The following is a 22355-nucleotide window of genomic DNA, read 5'->3' as shown; positions in this document are numbered from 1 at the left end:
CTGAAGGAAACGGTGACTCTAGGATGTGCGGAAATGGCAGCCAGGGGTCACTACCAAGCCCTGGGGACTAAGGGTCCGGCCCTGGCAACCCCACCACACGAGCTGGTCTAGGAGGACCTTGGGGATCTCTGGGCCTTTTTCCTTTTACTGTCACCTTACTATTCACTCCACGGCCAACCCTCACATTCCTCGAAAACAGCCAGATAATCTGTTTTTAGCCTCAGTTACTTGTTAGGAACCCGGAAATCAGAAGCCCTGCATTTGGCCCACAGAAGATTCACAAATAGCTTCTGTATTGAGGATATTCTTTGAGATTATTTAGTAAGACGTTGGTTTACACTTTCTTTTTTGGGGGGTGGGTACCAGGGATGGAACTCGGGGACACTTGACAACTGGTCCACATCCCCAGCCCTGTTAAATATACTTTTAAAAAATATTGTTGAGTTGTTGATGGATCTTTATTTATTTATATGTGGTGCTGAACCGAATCCAGGGCCTCACACGTGCTAGGCAAGTGTTCTGCCACTGAGCCCCAGCCCCAGCCCCACCCCCAGCCCTATTTTGGATTTTATTTAGAGACAGGGTCTCACTGAGTTGCTTAGCGCCTCACTTTGGCTGAGGCTGGCTTCGAATTCGAGATCCTCCTGCCTCAGCCTCCGGAGCTGCTGGGATGACAGGCGTGGGCCACCGATTGGAATTTTTCTGGGGGTCAAGGCAGATTCACATGCAGTTATAAGAAATAAAACAAAGAGCTCGGGGGCATGCTCTTAAGCTCCGCTCCAAGGTAACATCTTGCAAAACTACCTTTGTTGGAAGTCACAAACCAGGATTTGACATCCACTGACCTTGTTGAGATGGCTCTGGTTTGACTTGCCCTGGGGTGTGTGTGTGTGTGTGTGTGTGTGTGTGTGTGTGTTTCTGTGTGGTCCTAACAGCCGTCAAGACACTGAATGGTTCCACTGAAAGGATCCCCACAGAGCCGACCCATCTGGAGGCCCAGGACTCGCTGGAGCCACCACAGTGAGGCCGGCCCACGGGGCTTGGGTCCCATGCTCTGGTTGTGGGGACAGTCAAAAAGCAGGAAAACCACGTGGCGGTGGATGGCAACATGTGGTCTAAGACAGAAAAGGTTTTAAACATGTTGGTGCCTGTCTGGGGTGGGGCCAGGCACACAGACCTCTCCAAGGCCCTGGGGTGTGTGGGTGGGGGTGGAGGACAGCGCCCTTCCCCACCCCTGGCTGTTCTAGGGCACCTGCTCCAAGTCCCCTCCCTCAGGAAGCCATCACTTAGTCACCTGCACCATCTAGCGCAGGCGGCCAAGGCCCAAGCCTCCCCTGGCAGCTGCCTGGCCTGTCAGGCAGGAAGGCTCTGCCTCTGACCTCCCTGGGGTTCTTCCTACTCTCCCCAGGCCCCCCATTTTTTGCAGGGGGTAACCGGACATTGAACTCAGGGGCACTGGGCCCCTGAGCCACACCCCAGCCCTATTTTGCATTTTATTTAGAGACAGGGTCTCACTGAGTTGCTTAGTGACTCGCTTTTGCTGAGGCTGGCTTTGATCCTCCTGCCTCAGCCTCCCGAGCTGCTGGGATGACAGGTGTGTGCCACCGCGCCTGGCTCCGTTCTGCCCTTTTTAACGTTGACAGTTCGGTCTCGATCCAGAAAGCAAGGTGTGTATGTTCCATGAGTTCCTTTCGTATTTGTGGAAAGCGATCTTGATTTTCTGTAAAGGTTAATGGCATCAACTTTCCTTGGAAAATACATTGATCTAAGAAGTTGAATTTAAAAACGATAAAGTCAATTGAAACACAGTTGGTCTGCGATAAGGTCACATGCTAACAAGGTCCGAGAACCGGATGCAGGTCTGCAGACGGCTCCAGTCCCGGGTCACTGTTTTCAGCTCCCCTCTCTGCCAGGAGATGGGCCTTGCCCCATCAGTAGGTCGCACGCTTCTCTACCTAGAGGGCCACCATCATTATGTGGGACAGGGGCGTCCTGGTCTCTGGGGACTTGGGCAGGGTCCACAAGGCTGGCTCAGCCAGCAGGGAGGTCTCTGGCTCCTTGGCCAGAGCTCCGTAAGCCCTGCTGGTCAGCAGTCCTGATGAAGCTTTTCAGCCCTGCAGGGTCCCGACTGCACCCTGCTGTGGGTGTGGCCCACCTCTGAGGCATCAGCTTCACTGTCGACTTAAAAGCAGAATTTTTAGACCCGGGCACAGTGGTGGCAGAGCACGTCTGTAATCCCAGAGACTCGGGAGACTGAGGCAGGAGGATCACAAGTTTGAGGCCAGCCTCGGCAACTTAGCGAGACCCTCAGCAACTTAGTTGAGATCCTGTCTCAAAAAGTAAAAAGAGCCAGGGATGTGGCTCAGTGGTTAAGTGCCCCTGGGTTCAATCCCTGATCCACAAGAAAAAAAAAAAAAAATCCGGTATTTTTAGGTCAAGTCTTAACCTAATATTAGAGTTGAAAACTCCACTTCTAGATCCTGAGGGGATCCACCTCCTCCTTTCTGCTCAACTTTGGGGTGATGTTGGTGAACCGTTTGGGAACCGTGGCCAGGCTGGTGTGCTCTCCAAGCAGACACCCAAAGCACCTGTCCTGCAGAGAGCCCCTCACACACTGCTCTCCTCCCACGGGAGGTTGCCCTTCCAGAGCTCCCGCAGGACCCAAGGCCTGGTCTCTGCAGGGGTCTCAAGGTTCACTGGGGTTCCAATTCTGGCTCCTGTTCAGAAGTGCCACCTCTCACGTCCAAAGTCTAAGGATCAGCAGGAGCAGCTCTGGAGCCCGGTCCCAAGGTGTGCAGTGTCGGTAGCTCACTCGCTCAGGACAGCCTTGGCCTGTCACCCCTCAGTCTCCAGGCAAACTCCCCCTTCATCTCAACCCCCACCTTTCTGCCACTGCACCTGACAGTGACCTGACCGTGACCTCCACATCTTTCCCGGCTCATCCACTGGCAGAACTGGAGCAGGGACAGTTGGGTGAGGGAGAGCTTGCGCCTCACCTCTTGGCCCAGGCCAGGACTTGGGGTCTGTGACCAGGGGTCATCTGTGGCAAGCACTGGGAGAGGGGCCCGCTGGTGACGGGGTCTGTGCACAGGAGAGCCCTGTTGTCTCCGGTGGGGTGGGTCTGGGTGGGTCCCCTGGGGGAGCAGGGCGGGGCCAGCGGGGCCAAGCAGAGCCACGTGGGATGTCCAGGGGCAGGGGAGTGGCCCGTCCAGAGGCGGGTCTGGAGGAGCTGATGGCCCAGATCCAGGTGCAGGCAGTGGGAGGTATGGGTGGCCTGGGGAAAAGAGCCGCTGTTATTTATTTAAGGACGAAGAAAGAATCAGGACCACTGGAAAGGGTTTTTTTTTTTTTTTTTTTTAAATCAAACACTTTATTTCCACATAACAAGCGCAAAAATCTCCCAAACACTTTAACAATACAATGAACGCAGTTATGAAGTCAATTATATACTACTCAAAGCCCCAAAGGTCATCAGCTTAACGTTAGTTCCAAACATCTCCAGACGTGGTTTTTCAAAGCTACCTTTGGTTTTTGGAAAAACCAGTATGGAAGTCAACACACACTGAAAGCACTGAACGACATTTGCTTAGGTTACGCGTCCAACGTGAGCGCCCCCCTGGCAAGCGGAGCTGATTTGAACCACACACTGAGATACAGACACAGGTTTTGCCCTGGGCTCCTGCGGCGGAGCGCGGGCCCGGAGGGGGAGAGAAGGCCAGTCCAGGCTGCGGCGTTCCTCACTGTGTGACAGAGGTATGGAAGTTTAACACTAGCACACGTCAAGTCATTAAGCTTCATGTTCCAAACGGTCTCTTGCTGAGGCTTGAGATGGGCACAAATGGTGGGGAGATGAAGTCACAGAGGAGGTTTTGAGCAACAAGATCCCAAAGATGCTCAAAGAGGGTAGGAAGGAGCGAGCTACAGTTTCCCATTGTTCTCACATTATTTCAGGGTGAAATTGTGGATAAGTTCAGGTAAAATGTTCAAATATTTGCTTAGATTTTTAACCAGTTGCTCTGTGAGAACCCTCACACACAGCAACTCTGCAAATTTCATTATAAAAAAGAGCCTACAAATAAATCCACAAAAAAGACAATTAATGTTGAGCAGCCAAAAAGTCATGGTTTATTATATCTGAAGAAAGTTCATAATTCAACACAACCGAACTGTACATTTACAATCACATTCTATTTGTAAACAGTTAAAAGCCACTGACTTCTTTTGCATCTTAGGACACAAACAGTTAGAATCAAGGCAATGAAATGATGGCAAATTCTGTACTGTTAAAATTTTTACCCTTGTTTAGTCTCTCTTCTTTGACTAAGCAAGCATTATAATACCATTTGTGGGCGAAAAAGGGAGGGGGGGAGAAATTTAAAAATGATGTAACTCGTTAGTTTGCAACAACATTTAAAATTTTCTTTATACAACAAACAACTCTGTAGGCCCAATACCTTGGTTACAGTATGCATAGTTACTGATTTCGGCTTTAAGGTACAACAGTTAAACATTAACACAGTCACAAGAGAGCAGAAACAGAGAGCCACTTGATGGGATTACAAAAATCATCACCTATTGATTATTAGCAAACCATCATCACTAAGAAAAAGACAGCATCTGAAAGCAGAATGTCCAACTCCAGCTTTAAGCATTTTTTTCTTTTTTTTCTTTTTTGGCAGAGAAAATTCTTTAACAGAGCAATACGTAGTATCAGTGCTAAAAGTTGGGGGGGGGGTCTCTTTTTTTCCTATAAGAAACTACAAGGATTTTTTTTTTTTTTTTTAAACTGGGGAACTGGTTTTCCTGAGAACCATGCTCTTTGATTTAGGACAGGAATAGAAAAACGAAAGAACATGGCCAAATGCTGCTCCTTTTTTCCCAGAGATAGAAAGCATCTTTTAAATCATCCTCCATTTTTTTTTTGTTTTTTAATTTTTTTTTAAATGATGGAAGAGTAAACATTTTTTTTTTTCTCAAAAAACAAACAAAAAAATCTGTAAACAAGAAGGCTCAGCGTGAGAACCTTCAAAACAAAATGGAAAGCCTATTCAAAGTGCAGGGCCCGTCCTGGGTGGCAGGTGGGCTGCAAGTCACAGCTGTGGCCACAGTTTTTCAAACTGCAGAGCGAAATTCTTTAGTTTTACAACATGAAAAAACTGGTGCAATACTTTCATTAATAATCCTAAGTCAGTATCATAACTTGATCTTTTAAACTCCACGATACCACAACAAGGTAGGCAACATCAAGGCATAGTAGAGAGCGCACACCTTTAAGAACATCCTTGAGTAAACATTTACACTGGAACAGCTGCCCCCCCATATTGCCGATTAGACGGAGAGAACATCATTCAGTGCAAAGGTAAAAGCTCATACATTATCAGCCCAAAAAATGGTTTTGCAAAAAAAGGAAAGGGCGGGTGGGGAGGGAGGAGAAAAAAACAGAAAGAAGAAAGGAAGAATGAATCCAAGGCTAAACATGATGAATATACACAAGTGAGCTCATTCTATATGGTCTAGCATGTATGGCGCTACTTGGGAGTGTAAATAGATAGATACCTTTTCACATTATAATATTGGCCTGCATGATTCAAGTATTCAAACTGATATGTTTTGGGGAAAACAAAGTGGAAAATGTGCAGAGAACAGCTGTTCCCACAGGTGGCCCCTGGCTGCAGGCGGCGAGCCCAACTTAGTGCTCCATCTCTCGCATCTTGAGGTCACAGTTTGTGAGTCTACAACTACACCCTTACATGGACTCCCCACCCCCACCCAGGTGGTCAACAGAAAGGAAAGCGTTAATGGGGGATGGGCTGCTAATTCCCCGGGGGTCGCTGCTGCTTGGGGGACCCCACAGGCTTGTGGAATAATGTGGGGTCCCCCAGAGGGAAGTGCCGTGAAGGTCTCCACAGTTAGTTCCCGACAGCCCAGCACCATTCCAGTGATTGAGATCGGTCCGGCTGGAGAAGGAGTGGGAACAGTCGAGGGAGCCCAGCCGGCTCTGGCTGGACCCGAGGGACTGCCAGCCAGGAGAAGGGGCCAGAGACTGACTTTGTGCAAAGAAACGACTGATCTCCTCTTCACTGGCAAACTCAGCAAGAATAGTCGTGTTCCCCAGGACGCACCTAGAGCGGAAGGCAGAGCGTGAGGGCCTCCCGTGGGGGGCCTTCCTGGTCACAGACCCGGGGAGGGGGGCACACGCCACACGCCGGTGCGCCCTTCCTTCAAGGAGCACGGGCCCTGGAGGACGGCCGGGCACAGGCTGTGGGGGGACACCTGGCCTGTCTGTCTCTCGTGGGCAGCACAAGGGACTTTCCAGTTGATTCTTTTTGGAGACAGGGTGTCTCACTATGTTGTCTGGGGCTGTTCTCAAACTCCTGGCCTCCACTGAGCCTCCTGCCTGGGCCTCCTGAGTAGCTGCACTGCAGGTGCCTGGCTCCAGGGCCATTTTGACCATGTCGGACTCTCCTCCTCAGGAATCCCGACCTTGGATCCCAGAGAACCGTGAGGCAATTCTGGGGAGAAGCCCCTCGGGAGCGGCACCCAGGACCGGGCTGTGCTTCCACCCCACTCCCAGCCCTCCCCGGCAGGCGCCCGGGGCACTTACATGTGCAGAGACTTTTGTGCCTTCACTACCTCTTCTTTTGAACTGTAGCGGACCAAAGCGTTTCCGTGTGGGAGGTTCAGGTGGAATGTGATCAGCGGGCCATGCTGCATGCACAGGGTACGCAGAGTTGAGCCATCGATCTGGAAGCAGGGGGAGGGCAACGAGAGGTTGTGGGGCCAGCGGGAAGACGTCCCAGACCTGCCCTCTGTGACCTCTAGCTCCTGGAGGCGCCCCCAGCTCCCAGCCCCTAAGGTGGTCACTGTCCCTGCCAAGGCTCCTCTCCTCTCAACCACCCCAAGGAAGGGCTCATCAGGGCACTGCTTCTGGGCAGGGTGGACCAGGGGCCAAGGAAACGAAAGGGCAGGACGAGGATCGCCTGCACCGATTCACGTGGACACACTCTGCTGAGCCCCACTGGACCGTCCAGGGGACGCCTAGGAATCCCTGACTGTGGTTGGCTTCCCTGAACCCAAGACCTGTGAACCCAGGGGACCACGACGGCCTGCCACAGAGGAGCTGGAGACTGCCTGGCTCTCCTCCGCCAGGCCCTCACTGCCTCGCACAGCCCTGCGGCCAGTAGGACCGACGCCTGCTTGCGCCCTGCCGGCCCTCCACCAAGCCTTACCTGAGGTGTAAGGTTTTTCAGAACAAGCCAATTTGTTATTCTCCCTGAGCTGCTCTCACCCCAGCTGGAACCTAGTGGGGGGTGGGGGCGGAAAAAGGGACAAGTCAGTTTTCCCAGACCATGGCCTCAAACAGCCCAAAAGAGTCACTCAACAGATGAGCCGAACACCCAGCCGCCGCCGCCCCTGCCGACGGCCTCCTCCTCGGCCCACAGGAGCTCTTCCCCAGTCCAGGCGCTGCTCCCGGTGCTGGCGGCTCTGACCTCTGGGAGGCTGGGTCTGATGGCTTTGCAAGTGGGACCCACCCAGGGTGTGAAGCTTTAAGGGGACAGGGTCACTGCAGGCAACCAGGCTCCCCGAAGAGGAGCTCCCCCCCAGGGTCGAGACCCCCACCCACCTCCTCTGGCTCATCCCGGGATGAGCTCTCGCCTCGGGACACACCCTGCCCTATCCCCACAGCGGCCCCTTTGCTGAGTCTCTACAACCCAACAGGGAGCGCAGCTCTCAGGCCTCTGGCCTCCCCGGAGGCTGTCCCTGCTCTCTGGGCTTCCCTTCAAAGCTTCCTGACTCTGCTCAAGTCCACGAACCCTGCAGGGTGGGCTCTGGGGTCATTTTTTCATTTCCCCTCATTGTGTTGATTTGCATTTGGTAACACAGAATGACCTCCAGTGTTTTTTAAAACATAATTAACACTTTCCCCCCAAAAGCCAAAAGTTTTATTGCAGCCGTTCACCTAAGGATCAGAAATTACAAATCAGATCAGATCAGGAAATATTATGACGTGGTATTAGTTATTTTTCAGCTCAGAGATGAGACTGACTGCTCTGGGTCTCAGGGAAAACGTTAAGGACACTGGATCAAGGCTCCCAGAGACGGGAGTCAGGGAGGTTTGGGTCTCCGTAAAGCTGGTGAGTGTTCAGCAAAGACAGCCCCGACCCCACCTCTTGCACTTCCTCCTACCTGGGGTATATCTGGCGTCAGAATTTCCCCATCCTCCACCTACACGAAGGGGAGAATTATCCCACGTAGACAAGGGCGGCTTCTGACCAGTCAGTCCCGGAGGCGGGCGGGACGGAGCAGTGATGTTCTTAGGTGGCAAAGGGACCTTCCACAGCTCATGAGCCAGAGAGGTGTTTGTGACTGAACCAGGAGACCATGTCAATTTGGAATCACTATTTCTGGCTGCTTTCAAAGGGGGTGGGGGAGAGCAGAGAGGGTGGAATAATGTTGGAGAAATGAGAATATTTAAATAACATCTATTGTCCCACAAAAGGCAAATCAAAAAAACGCACACAGACATCTAAACCCCCAAATCAGCCAGGTATGGTGGTACAGTGCCGTGAGCCCAGCGACTCAGGCAGCTGAGGCAGGAGGATCCCAGGTTTAAGGACAACCTCAGCAACTTGGTGAGACCTTGTCTCAAAGTAAAACAAAAAAGAACTGGGAATATACAGCTCAGTGGTAGAGCATCCCCCAGGGTTCAATTCCCAGAGCCAGAGAAGAACAGAACAAAACAAAACAAAAGGCAAAGTCCAAATGAAACTCAGCTGCTACAGAAAAACAAAAAGCCCAAAGGAAGCTGTCCCTCCTCTCAAGACACTCGCACTGTCATCTGTTGTTAACAGTGAGAACCCAGGAGAGTCCCCTGTGTGAAACTGTGCTAAATGAAACTGACACACGAAACGCTCTGAACTGCTCTAAAGTGGCAACTGTGAACTCCTCACCTTAACAACCACAGGCAAGCCCCTCAAGACAGCCACGCAGCCCATTAAACACACTTTACAACTCTGCCAATAACTCGTGGGGAAAAAACTGCACAAGTGGCCCCAACTCAAGGAGTCATCCAGCAGATATCACCAGCTGCCCGCCTTGATGCCAAGCCCAGGCCGCGAGGTGCTTTCAGATGCTACCTCCGGCCCTGGCACACATTCCGAGGATCTGAGAGGGTGTTTGCCTTCGGGTCCAATGGGGAGCCAAGATCCAAATCTAAGACTCTGTTTTCACTTAGAAAAAAAAAAAAAGGTTCCTGATGCATGCTCAGTGCCAAGAGGGTATGCGGGGACCAGGCACATGGTAGCTGAGGCAGGACTGCAAGTTCAAAGCCAGCCTCAGCAACTCAGCGAGACCCTGTCTCAAAACAAAAAATAGAAAGGGTTGGGGATGTAGCTCGGTAGTTTTTGTGCTTCTAAAAGTATGGCAGGAAGAGTGGCCGCAGTGGCCCAGGTCCTTCCTGAGCTGCAGCAGAAGCAGACTGGGCATCTGTGAGCGGTGACAGCATCCAACTCCACGCGACTCTCAAGTACATCAACAGCCCTGGGACAAGCTGAAATCCGCGTTCACCCTCTCCTACACGAGTACCAGCCTGTGAAGGACTGGGAATTTAAAGGTCCTCCACTGCAGACAGCCCAAGAGCCGCTGTGGAGTGCCGAGAGCCAGGTGCTGTCAGCAAGCGAGAGCTGCCTGGGGAAGGCCCAGTGTCCCAGGAGGCGACTGCAGTGCACAGTACAGTCAAACAGGGACAAACACTGCTAAAGACACTGTCCCAGGATCATGAATATAGTCTCCTCCCTCCCGAAAATAAGAGACCGGTTAAAAGAAGAAGGCATTAACACAACGGCCCCAGACTGTGACCACACCACACCTCCTCCCAAGAGGGGCGCGGGGCTGTGCGGCCCACCTGAAGTGCTTTGTGCTGTACTGCTGAGGGGAACGTTGTAGTTGGAGGCACGAATGGATGACCAGGCACTAGTTGAAGGCAGCGTGGTGTTCAAGGATGAGGATGACCCTAGAGAGGGAGAGTTCCATTAGCGGCCAGAGCAAGGGACACGTTTGACATGAGTAAAGGCACCCAGAAGTTCAGGTGCCCCAGCCTGCCCCAGGAACGGGGCAGGGGGCGTGGTGAGCAGGCCAGACCCCAGACTGCGCCTCCTGCCTGCCTTCAGGAGAGCATGCCCAGAGCTGCTGGCTGTTTCCCCCTGCCCGTCCCCACCAGACGGGGGACATGCTCTTGGCAGTGAGGTGTGGGCAGCGGCCAGGCAATAGCCGCTCTGCTTCCCAGCAGGCTCTGAACGGAAGGCCATTCCCCGCTACTCAGCTCCCGCCCTGAGCTGCGTGACCTCCCAGGCCAGCCCACCCAAGCACCGGACACTAGCGCTCCCTGAGCCAGTGGGTGGGACCCTCTCTAGCAGGCCCCAGGTGCAGGCTCCAAAACCCCGTCTTTCTTCCCACTTGAGAAAAAAAAAGCCCTTTCCTCAAGTTCAGCTTCGACCTCATAAGCACATGGTCACCAGGACAGCCCCTAACTGGCCCCCACGTCCAACCCACTCAGATCACCTCCTCCACCCCAACCTCCGGAACCCTCTGCAAACACACACAAACAGAAGCCCGTTTCTGTGAGCTGTGGGCTTCTTCTATTAACCATACGCAGCGAGGGCTTCTGCTTGGTTTTGCGACTCCTGACATTTTTTGTGAAAGTACCAACTTTACCTCTGTGAAGGTCTTTTTTTTTTTTTTTTTTTTTTTTAATATTTATTTTTTAGTTTTCGGTGGACACAACATCTTTGTTGGTATGTGGTGCTGAGGATCGAACCTGGGCCGCACGCATGCCAGGCGAGCGATCTACCGCCTGAGCCACATCCCCAGCCCCTGTGAAGGTCTTTTAAATGCAGCCATTCTGGAATGATGAGGATTCTTTTCTGACCACTACGACGCACAAACACTTGTTATTCTTAACAAATTATATATTGAACGTATTTTTCTTTGTATACTGAAGGAGCAGTGTGTGTGTGTGTGTGTGCACGTGCATGCATGTGTTATGTATGTGTGCATTCACACATACTTTTCTTCTTGCACATGCTGGCCAAACACTCTACCACTGAGCTACCTCTCAAGCCCTTTTCAATTGTATTTTTTAAGACAGGGTCTCACTAAATTGTCCAGGATAGTCTCGAAATTTCAATCCTCCTGCCTCAGTCTCCTGAGTAGCTGGGATCACAGGCGTGTGCTACCATGTCTGCCTGGGAGACTGTATTTTATAGAAACAAAATATTTTTTGGTCTGGGGAGGCAGCTTGGTAGTAAAGCTTGCCTAGCATGTTCGAGGCCCTGGGTTTAATCCCTGGGGGTGGTGGTGGGGGGGCAGGTACCAGGGGTGTAGCTCGGTGGTGAAGAGGCCTGGATTCAATTCCCAGTACAAAGACCAAAACCAAAACAATTAATTCCATTCACCTTTCCTCATGAATGGGTTACCTGCAGAAGCCCTGAGGTGTGGTAGGTAACCGGGTGATTTTGCGCCTGGCTTACAGTGATCCTGAGTGACTTGTGTTCAAGCCAAGCCTGTTCCCCAGGGCGGCCCTTCAGTAGGTGGAGTACACACATCCCACGAGGATGCGCCTCCAGCTGCTGGCACTGCTGCTGCAGAGCAAGTGCTGACAAATCCTCATCATCTCAAAAGTGGCCGAGGTCACTCGGGAAACCCGAGAACCGTGTTCCATGTTCACGATCCCCGTGGGTGTCGGGGCTGGGAGCTCAGAGGGGCTTTTGCTGCCCCAAGGTTCACACCCACTCAAAGCCTTCTCAGAACCTGCCTCTGAGCATCACAAGACAAGACTTGTGCCCTGTACGTACCACTGTTCCTGTCCCTGAGGTGGTCAACTTCCCGCACAGTATTAATTGAAAGATTGTTTATGACACTGCCAGGAGTGACGTAAGGGTCAGTTTCGGGGTCAATGTTTGGATAACCTTTCCATGGCTCACCAGGGCGAAATTCTAAAAGCAGAAATGTAAAATTAATTCAAGGCTTAATCATCACTTTATAATACATTACTAAATATCCAAATCTTATTTCTAAATCCTATACAATTGTCAAATATTTTCCAATTTATCCAACACCTTAAAAGATGAGTGTGATAATATAATTATTGTAATATGAGTTATTCTCTATGATTAGCTTGTAAATTTTTTGTGACTGACATAATTTCTCTGGTTTATATATTTTTAAGCTGTAAAATAAAGTGCTTCATGATAAAATGCAAAGCCACAACTCAAGCAGGACCAAGCAGGGAAGGGATTCATTTTTGGCAATTTCTTAGTATAACCGAACACCCTGGCAAGAGTCCCCGACACAGCCGAGGAACAGTGACCGCAGGCTTCCTCTGGGACTCTTCAAGCTGGTCAGAGGCTCATGCCACAGTCACTGGTGGAAGCAGAGGGCTGGGACCACACAGACTGACTCTACGTCCCCCTTTCCTTCCATCATCTCCGCGCTCCTCGTCAGATTGCAGAGATGGCCCCAACACGCACCGGGCTAGACCACTAGGAAGCCTACGTGCAACGAAACTCCACCAGGAGCAGTGTCTCACAGAACGGGCCGTCCGCACTTTACCTGGTGGCCAATTAACACTGCTAGAGCCGTTGGGCGATTTGGCACGTGGCCAGCCATCTCCTACTGAACCTGGAGGACTGGCTGGTGAAGAACTGCTGTTCATAAAGTCATAGGGAACAAATGGGGATTCCTCCAGCCTGAAACCACTTGAAATAGCACCTAAGAAATGAAAAACAAAAGTGAACGTGAGCAAAACATACCACAAAATTTACCTCTTAGAGTTTCTCAAATATGGTAAGAAAAATTCCGACTGGAGTTCTACGTGGGTCCCAAACTGCGTCTTGGAGACGCTGTGGGGAGGCAAAGGTAAAGCCGGCTCTGTGCTCTGACAGAGGCTGGACCCTTCTAACTCCTACTTACTGAGATCGCAACATCTCACTTGAAGAACGCCTGAAAATGACCACAGCAGGTTTCATCTCAAGGGCACGAAGCCCACAACCGTCGGTAAGCGACAGAACGGAGCACAGAATCATTCAACACTGGCATTGAGGCCTAGATGAGAACTAGTACAGTGAACCCTTTGTCAGAGAGACTCGTGTTTTTGGAGGTGAGGAGTACAGAGAGTGGAGTATAAGAATCTTGACAAAGATGAAGGACGGAGGTCAGGAAAGCCTACAAGATAACATACAAGCAGGGAAAACAAAGCCACAGCCTTTGCCATCAGGACAGTTCCAATGCCACCCTGCGCGCCCTCCTGTGACTCTCGGCTTCTAAGATATGCTGCTACGATGAGCGTGAAGTCCCATGGAAGGAGAGCTCAGCCTCACCAAGAAATGACTGTTTTTTACGATTTATTCTTCGCACCCATCTTAACATGAACACGACTTAAAATTTTACTGCAAGTGGTAAAGCACATCATTTCTCACTGGAACAGTGCCAGCACCTGGGCTGAATGCTGGACACAGAAAGTATTCTATTAATTAATGTAAAGAAAAAACATCAGAAAAATTACGTGGTAGATTTAGTTTCAGCATTGGAAATGAATTTACTGGAGAACTTTCTGTCTTTGAGCAGGGAACCTCATGAGGTGACAGCGAAGGCAGTAATAATGACGCTAAGACCTAATACTCACTCGTGGGCCCAACCCTGCTTGAGTGCTCAAGGGCTTGAGATTCACCCTCCACACACCCCAACGGGAGCTGCTATGGTTCATGTTTTGCATATCAGAATCCTGAAGTTCAGAAAGGTTAAGTTACTTGCCAGCAGCTAATTAATAGCAGAATTAATTAGTAGCAGATCTAGGTCTAAAACCAGGGTCTATGTTTATTTTGTCATTCACTTCTCCATAGTTTGAACTCCCCATTCTCATCCTTAAGAAAAATTCCAGTGTGATATTCCATAGTGGCAAATCAACCTAGAATCTAGGTCTGTCTGTAATAGAATATTTCTCCTATTATATAATAACTTCTGATAATCATCAACCTAAGAAATAAAAAAATCTACCATCTAGGGGCTGGGGTTGTGGCTCAGTAGCAGAGTGCTTGTCTAGCGCGTGCCCTGGGTTCGATCCTCAGTACCACATAATAAATAAATAAAAATATTAAAAAAAAATTTTTAAATCTATAATCTAGGAAACTTGCCTGTAAGCCAAATTCAGCCAAAGTTTGAAGATAAAACCCAATAGAAGAGAAGAAATGCCACAAAAAAACCGTGCTTTTGCTACTAAGCACAGGAACATAGACCTGAGGCTGCGAAGCTGGGGCACAAGTGCCCCTCCTGGCTCTGCGGCTCCTGTTATCTTTGGAAGTGCCCAGGTGCCATCAGTTCTGTGCTCAGGCACTCCCGAGCCATGCCTGTGCTAGGTCAGGCTTCTCTTCATGGGACTCAGCGCTGGATTAGGCCAGAGAAACTTCCCAACTGGTCTCCACACGGTAGCCAGGCGAATCTTTGAAGAACACAAATCTGAGCATGTCACCTCCTAGCTTACAACTCAGGTTTCCCATCATATAGGAGTAACACTCAAACTGTTCAACAGGTTATAATGAAAGTACTTAAAAAGTGCTAGCCTCTCCTACCTGCCACGGTTTCGGTTCCTTTCATCTCCTCCCTGCCTGGGGCCTGGCCAATTCCTGTTTATCTTTCCCATCTTGACTTAAGAAATCACGGACCTCTGGGAAATCTTTCCTTAACTTCTCCCCAACTCCAAGATTAAAATGAAGGGAAAGGGTTTTTTGTTTGTTTGCTTTTTTGGTGCCGGGGATTGAACTCAGGGCCTTGTGCATGAGAGGCAAGCACTCTGGTTTAAAAAATTTTTTTTGTAGTTGTAAATGGACAGAATGCCTTTATTTTATTTCTTTATTTTTATGTGGCGCTGAGGATCGAACCCAGTGCCTCACACGTGCGCAGCAAGCACTCTGCCACTGAGCGACAGCCCCAGCCCTGCCAACTGAACTTTACCCCCAGCCCAGGGAAGGGGATTTTATAAACTACCAGAAGTCCATCTTAGACCCATCCAGTGTCCCAGACATCCTGGTCCAACCCTTCCTCGATGTGGAATTTCCTTCTCAATTGTCCTTGCTTCAATTTTCCTCTACTTCCCTTAATAAATCTGCTCTTTCTCACTGTCATGTACATGAAGGGTCAGCACCAGGCCCAGACTGCACATTTCTATGTGCTTTTGGACGCACCCTTATTTGGCTTCTGGGATCTTCTAAGCCCGCAGAAGGAAGAGCAGCTCTGTACAAGGAAGAGCAGCTCTGTACACCGGAGGTCTGGTCCTCCCAGACACAGCAAGACAATATGACTTTTGGTGAACACTTGTGTTAGGCCTGGGGCTCAGGGCCAGGCAGTATTTGCCTGGCCTCTGAGGGTCTAGAGATAGGAGCCAAGACTCTGCAGGCCTATATGAGCGACCCTGATGGAAACTCTGGATACCACGGCTGGCGGGGTGGTATCTCTTATTAGCAGTGTTTTGGGCATGTGTCACACGTCCTTGCCGGGAGAATGAAGTGCTCTCCTGCAACTCCTTGGGGGAGGACGACAGGAAGCCTGCTCTTGCTTTCTCCTGGATTCCAGTCTAGGTGCCCTTTTCCTCTGCTGACTTTAACCTGTGCTCTTTTGTGTAATCAACTATAACTGTGAGGACAAAAGCTTTTCTGAATTATGTGATTTCTAACAAATCACTGAACCTAATGTGGCTCCCAAGAACCTCTGATAGAGGAATCTCTTGGATTTACCCTTTCTTCTCTGATCAACAGTGAATGTATTAGCTGCCTGAGCTTCAATAAAACGGGGGTAAGAAGTAAACCCACTGAAGATGGCGTTGCACACTGTATGACCCGTGCATGTCAAGGACTGCTGCCTGTGACCAGCTGTTCTCTGACGTGAGCCTCCTCAAGGCTACCAGGTCACCCCTTCTTACAACTACTCACACTACTCTCCTGGGTGGAAAAGCAGCCTATTCTGTGTTCCCACTTCTACTCCAGGGGCACACAGAATTGCCAATGAGATTAATCAGGAGGATAGAGCCGAAAAAATTCTATGGTCCTTCAGAAATATGAATTAACGGAAATATTTCTCCAATAAGGGGAGGGAGAAAGAAGGTTAAGGGGCATAAAAGGAAAAAAGAATATTTCTAAGCAGAGTAAAGCAAAATGGCAAAGGACTGTGGCAGAGAAAGCAAGAGACAGGCGTGGCACTGAGGGAGCAGCCCAGGGAGGGGCCTGGAACACCTCAGCCTCTGAGGACGTGGCTTGGTGTCACTAGGCCTTCACATTTCAGAGAGAGGACAGAAAGCTCAATTTCTTTCTTTCTTTTTTTTTTTTTTTAAAGAGAGAGTGAGAGAGGGGAGAGAGAGAGAGAGAGAGAGAGAGAATTTTTAATATTTATTTTTTAGTTCTCGGCGGACACAATATCTTTGTTGGTATATGGTGCTGAGGATCGAACCCGGGTCGCACGCATGCCAGGCGAGCGCGCTACCGCTTGAGCCACACCCCCAGCCCAGAAAGCTCAATTTCAACATGGCATTTTCTGTATGTTTTAATAGATGTTGGTTTAAAAAATTATTTTCAATATGATAAGAGATAACTTCGGGGCTGGTAGTTTAAGGATCTCTCTTGGATATACAGTGAGAAGCTAATATTTTTTTTAACAAAAGAGTGAAGGCCATTCCACAATATACATGTTAAAATGTTCAGCACTAAAAATATACAACTTCTGTTGCCAATTAAAAAAAAGAGTTAAACATTCATCCACTCTATGGATGTGATATTTCACTCTTTGGTATTTATGCAAAAGAAACAAAAACATGAAAAAAACTAATAAACTAAATAAAATATCCAAGTTCTATTAGGGTACCTTACTCTAGTAAAAAAATAATAGTTTTGTTCAAATGTAAGTAAAATCAACACTTGTGGAAGAAGGCTGCCATTTTCCTGCTCGCTGGTTGTGCAGGTTGAAATTGCTCGTCGAAGAAGCCCAGTCTCCCTGAGGGATTTCCCAGATTCATGCCGCATCATGCATCAATGTCTACTAAGCAGTGAGACAAACAAAAATTACTGCATCCTAAAAGAAAAGGGAAGATAGCTGGGCTCCATGGCACACACCTGTGATCCCAGTGCTTTGGAAGGCTGAGGCAGGAGAACTGCAAAGCCTGCCTCAGTAACTTGGCAAGACCCTAAGCAACTTGGGGACACCTCTCTCAAAATGAAAAATAAAAAGGGCTGGGGATGGGGCTCAGTGGTTAAATGCCCCTGGGTTCAATCCCCCATACGAAAAATTAACCACTGAAAAGACAATAATACGAAACCTATTACTTTATTCCCATAGCAACATATATAAAGAAAATGTGTCAAAAGAAAATAAACTAGTTCTTATACCCTACTGTGAACATATCAGGGTAAACCCAGTAGATGTTTAAAAAAAGAAAAAAGAAAAAATGTAGAACAATAAATCACGTAGAAAAAAACCCTAAATGATCATCAGAAGGGAAGTAGTTTTTTTTTTTTTTTTGACAAAGCACCCATAATCTCTCTCCTTTACAAAACAGCATAGTAGAGGTAAATTTTACTTTTCATTTTAAATGCTCTTATTTTTTACTAAGACTTAATAAAGCACAGTCTTTTTTGGTTTTAAGTTTTAAAAAAAATCTAAGATAATTTGGCTTTGAAATGTACAGAAAAATTAAATAAAGGTCTAAATTTAGCTGGTTTACAAATATATATGTGTGTGTGTGTGTTTTTAAATAAAAGTATAAGAACATAATATATACCATGTTTGCTGGAATTTTGATCCAAAGATGTGTTCACAGAAATGCTGTCCACTGTAGTCCACTTCCTTAGTCTTGACTGTGGCTCTTTAATACTGTTCATATCCATATTTACATTCAAGTTCGAGTTCAAGCCTTAAAAATTAAAAAAAATCTTATAAAACACAGCATATTTTCCTTCTGGCAAGACACTATTTTTCTAGAAAAACACACATAACTAATCTAATATTTCAATCCTGTTTAATGCTCCTTAATAAATAGCATTATATAAATGTGGGAGTCAAATACTAAAGGCCCCACAGGCAGAAGAGACGCTCAGGACTCTTGGCCAAGGTCAAGCATACACAAGGCTGGGCGCAAGAGATCAGCTAGGTCAACAGAAAGCACACGCAAGTAACTGTGGAGTAGCCCTTCCAACCGCACAGTTCAATGTTTTCAACCCATGAAAATGCTCACACCATGTCATCTATGGAATAACTATTTTCCACATAACTTCGATGATGTTTAAATCTCGGCAAAATAAGAGAGAAAAAAGTCTCAGGGAGTTGAATTATAAAGTTTGTAAGTTTACCATTGATAGGAGGTAGCTATTCAGTGATTCCCCAGGAGGATCATGCATGAAGAACATGTCATCACTTTCAGTTGCTATCTTCTAACTCGAAAACTAAACCATTTTCAGCTGGCTAACCAGTCAAAGGATGCTGTCATTTAAAAGTAAAATGTCCTCCTCTAACATCTAGGGGGAGACTCTCAGGCCGAGACACAATTTACTTGCAACTTGCTGTTGAGGCCAGGCCAACTCAGACATTCTCTTGGAATAAGGCCGGAAGTTCACTTAGACACTGACCAGTAAGCAGTGCTTTTAAAGATGTGACCCAGGGACCATTAACATCAGAAACATCTAAAATGCTTGTTAAAAACTGAAGACTTTCCAGCGAGAGCCAAAATCCTTATTTAATACACTACCCCAAGTGGCTCTTATTCTAAAGTTTCAAATCAAATGTCTTTTAATTCTTTGGTTTGATGAGTATTCTTGTGGTATTGGTTCTTTTATTAAAAAATTCTTTTAAATCATTCTGAATTCTTTAAAATCATCCCCATTTTTGCAATGACCAAATTTATGCTCTTATACCCGTGATTAGATCAAGAATCGGCAATTTTTTGAGAATAAAGGTTCATATAGTTCGTGGGTTTTATAGGCCACACGGTACCTACACTTCAATGTAACTCTGCTATTATAGCCCAAAAGGTGCCAGAGATGTTAGTCACCTAGTCACCATCAAAAGTACCCAACCACAGAGGTAATGGACAGAGGAACGGTTCCTAGAAATGCAAACTGCTAATGATCTTAAGGACTCGGTGCAATTTGTTCCCTGAGAGCCCACGGCAACACCAGGGAGCCCATGGCAACATCAGTCCAGCCAAAGAGAAGCAGAGGCGGGGCAACAGCGTGCCCTAACCTTTGTCCACAGCCCAGACCACACTGATGAACTAACAATTAGGTTTTCAACAGAGTTGGCAAGCAACCAACCAAGATGGTTTAAAAGAAACTGTTGTGGGCTGGGGATGTGGCTCAAGCAGTAATGCGCTCGCCTGGCATGCGCAGGGCGCTGGGTTCGATCCTCAGCACCACATAAAAATAAAATAAAGATGTTGTGTCCACCGAAAACTGAAAAATAAATATTAAAAAATCCTCTTTTTCTTTTCTCTCTCTCTCTCTTAAAAAAAAAAAAAAAGAAACTGTTGTTCAGGTAAAGAGAGAGGAAAAAACATGGTACGAACAATCACAAGCTGAAAATCAAAGGAATAAAAAACAAAACAAAACAAACAAAAAAACCCCCACAATCCCCGGGACAAGAAAAAAACGAGGGGGAAGCTGCTGCGTGTGACAAAGGCCTTCTCCACTCCCAGTTCTTATTTACACCAGTAAGTACTTACAAATCCCTGGTCTGACAACTAGCAAACCAGGTCACTACTCTCAGTTGTTTCCCCAAAGCAGGTAAGTGCACAAAAATTCTCTAGTATGCCGTTTCTAATAACAATTCTTGTCAGCTCTCCACCTCCTCATACCTCGCAACTAAGAAAGCTCGACTCCTAAAAGGAAATGTTTGCTTTATTCTAACTCTAAATGAGTTCAACCTTTCAAACAGGTGATTTTCTTGAATGGAGAGAGACCTTCCCTGAAGCACCCAGATGGGCTGAACCTTGAAGAGGGCCCGGCAGTCCTGGGAGAGGCACCTACGAGACACAGCCAGCTTCTGTGAAGGGAGGCTGTAAAGGTGGAGGAGAAGGACGCATGCTGTGGCACCCAGGCACCAGCGCACACTGGCCCAGGAGAGACCCACCTATAGGAAAGTTGCTGAAAGCATTTATTGGTGATGGCCCTTTTTGCAGCTCCGGTGTAGTGTGAGGCATGACATTGTCAAGGAAAGACTTCATGGCTGGCTGATGGAGTGACTGCTGCTGAGACGGTGGAGTCGGCTGCTTCACCAACACGTTTGGATCAAGTTGACGAGATTGCTGCATCATTTGCTGCTGTACACTAAGAGGTCGACCCTGAAAATAGCAAAACAATTGGGAAACAATGTGTGGGGGGGAAGCCTTTGCAGATATATCCATATTCCTTCCATTTTTTAATTCACTTCCTTCTCAGCAGGAAAGGGAAGCATCATGTATAATAATTAATACGACTCATGGGCAAATTGCAGACTTGACAATATACTTCATTATATTTTAATAAAAGAATTTTCAGATCTCGTCATAATGGAAGTGATAGGAGTTCACTGAAACACAGGACAGCACAGCACGTGGAAGAATCGGACCTACCTGCTGGTCTTGCTGCTGCCGGTTACCAGAAGGCACGCTTCTCTGACTCTGCGCCCTTTGCTGCTGCGCTAACAATCGCTGGGGGAAAAACGGCAAAAAAGTTGTCACTACCACACCACTCTACAATAGACCCACGACCCTTGACATGCCAATGCTGATGGGCCCCACACCCCCTCATCTAGTACAACCTCTTCCTTAGACTCTGGCTTCCAGCTGCACTGCTCAAGCTAAGCTTTCAACTCAGAAGGAACTGTCTGATCCTACCCCCTACCATCTTAGACGTGGCCAGGTCTCCTCTCAAAGCATCTGTGCAAAATACTCCTCTCTGGTGTTCATCTCCATGCAAGCTTACAACTCAGCCCACCTTATTACTGCAGGACTCCCCACAAGGAGCCCAGTGGTTGGCAGCACGGCAGACACTCAATAGATGTGTGGCTATTATTCTGCTTACCTGTAACTGGGAGATCTGAGAAAGCTGGTTTAGTTGGGATAGCTGGTTCAGCATGGCTACCTGCTGAGGGCCGAAGAGCGGATTCAGGCCACCGTTGTTTGGTGCATACTTCAGCAATGAAACTGGAACCTTAGGATCACAACGGTAAATTAATAATGTTGATAACATAACTCAGACTAGCTAAAGGTACCTTATGTTTTAATTATAACAATTAAATTAGTGAATTATTCACGGAGGGGGGTGATAGCTTTCTCCCTTTATTTGTCTAATTTATCATTCACATTATGTATAAAATTTATGTTCTCTTTCCTGTAGTTTGAGTTTCCTAATATGTAAAAGCAATGTGTTTGCTGTAATCTGAAACTTAAATTTCATAGTGGGTAGGTGGGTGGAGCTGATTTTAAGTCACAAAACCATGCAGTTGAAGCAGCCATTTTGAGCACCCCCCCCCCTTTGTCCTCTGTCTTCCATTCATAATGCTCACAGTGTGGGAGGGGATCCAGTCATAACTACAGCCCTTTCCCTTGCCCTCCCCAATTTTAAATTAGTCACATGTGGAGACGGAAACCCTGAACTCCTCCTGGCAGAGCAAGGGCAGTGCTGCCTTAGGGATAAACCCTGGGCGGGCATCCTGTCCAGGGGCGGCCCGAGGGCTTCTTTTTGGTAGCGCAATCTTCCGCAGAAGTCAACTTTGCCCTGCCCAGTAGCTTTTGAGCATGTATCTGATTTCTTGTGACACGCTGGTATTTCTAACACATACTTTTTCTTGGGGTAAGTAAAGATGAGAGATGAACTTTAAATCAGTCAACTTTACTTTGTTGCTATCCTGCTCCCAAGGTGTTCTATGGAAAAATGGTATTCTGGATTTAAACAAATCTTTGACTCTTTTTCTTCATTCTTGTAGTAATAGCTAATCAGAATTTACAGCATGTCAAAGATGCCAATAAATATTTTGATGCTTGACTAGTCACCTCATTCAATATCAAATTATTCAAGGTTCTTCTCCAGGTGTAAGTGGGGGAGACTATAATAGAAGTCTACTTACCTGAGGGGAGAGTAATGGAGGAGGCACTTGAGCACGGAGATTAGGCTGAGATGAACTAAGAGGTTGTGCTGGAGGCTGCTGCAAGCCTCGGGGTTGTGCTGCTGTGTTTCCAACACCAAACATACTAGGATTGCCATTCTACGAACACAAAGGGCAAAGCGACAGTGGGACTCTTTAGGGACAGGCGTCACAGGACCATATTGTACTACTGATTTAAA

General features: G+C 47.8%; 1 protein-coding gene across 3 annotated transcripts in view; it reads right to left on the bottom strand.

Annotated features, from left to right (window-relative positions):
- Window positions 1–4719: 4719 nt before the first annotated feature.
- The window catches only part of Tnrc6a (trinucleotide repeat containing adaptor 6A), an 87025-nt gene continuing 69389 nt past the window's right edge, over window positions 4720–22355 (bottom strand). For all 3 annotated transcript variants that reach the window (XM_077802798.1, XM_077802801.1, XM_077802800.1), the window contains 12 exons: window positions 22138–22275; window positions 21093–21221; window positions 20642–20719; window positions 20161–20371; window positions 17819–17950; window positions 12610–12768; window positions 11853–11993; window positions 9905–10012; window positions 8188–8409; window positions 7230–7300; window positions 6605–6744; window positions 4720–6122 (listed from right to left, as the gene is read on the bottom strand). In XM_077802798.1, coding sequence (XP_077658924.1) covers window positions 5747–6122; window positions 6605–6744; window positions 7230–7300; window positions 8188–8409; window positions 9905–10012; window positions 11853–11993; window positions 12610–12768; window positions 17819–17950; window positions 20161–20371; window positions 20642–20719; window positions 21093–21221; window positions 22138–22275 — 1905 coding nt within the window. In that variant the 3' untranslated portion in view covers window positions 4720–5746. The remainder of the gene's footprint in view (window positions 6123–6604; window positions 6745–7229; window positions 7301–8187; window positions 8410–9904; window positions 10013–11852; window positions 11994–12609; window positions 12769–17818; window positions 17951–20160; window positions 20372–20641; window positions 20720–21092; window positions 21222–22137; window positions 22276–22355) is intronic.

This window comes from Urocitellus parryii, chromosome 9 (assembly GCF_045843805.1).
Source record: "Urocitellus parryii isolate mUroPar1 chromosome 9, mUroPar1.hap1, whole genome shotgun sequence".
NCBI lineage: Eukaryota > Metazoa > Chordata > Mammalia > Rodentia > Sciuridae > Urocitellus > Urocitellus parryii.
Note: the sequence above shows the minus strand (reverse complement) of the source record. Positions and strands in the feature narration are given on the sequence as shown.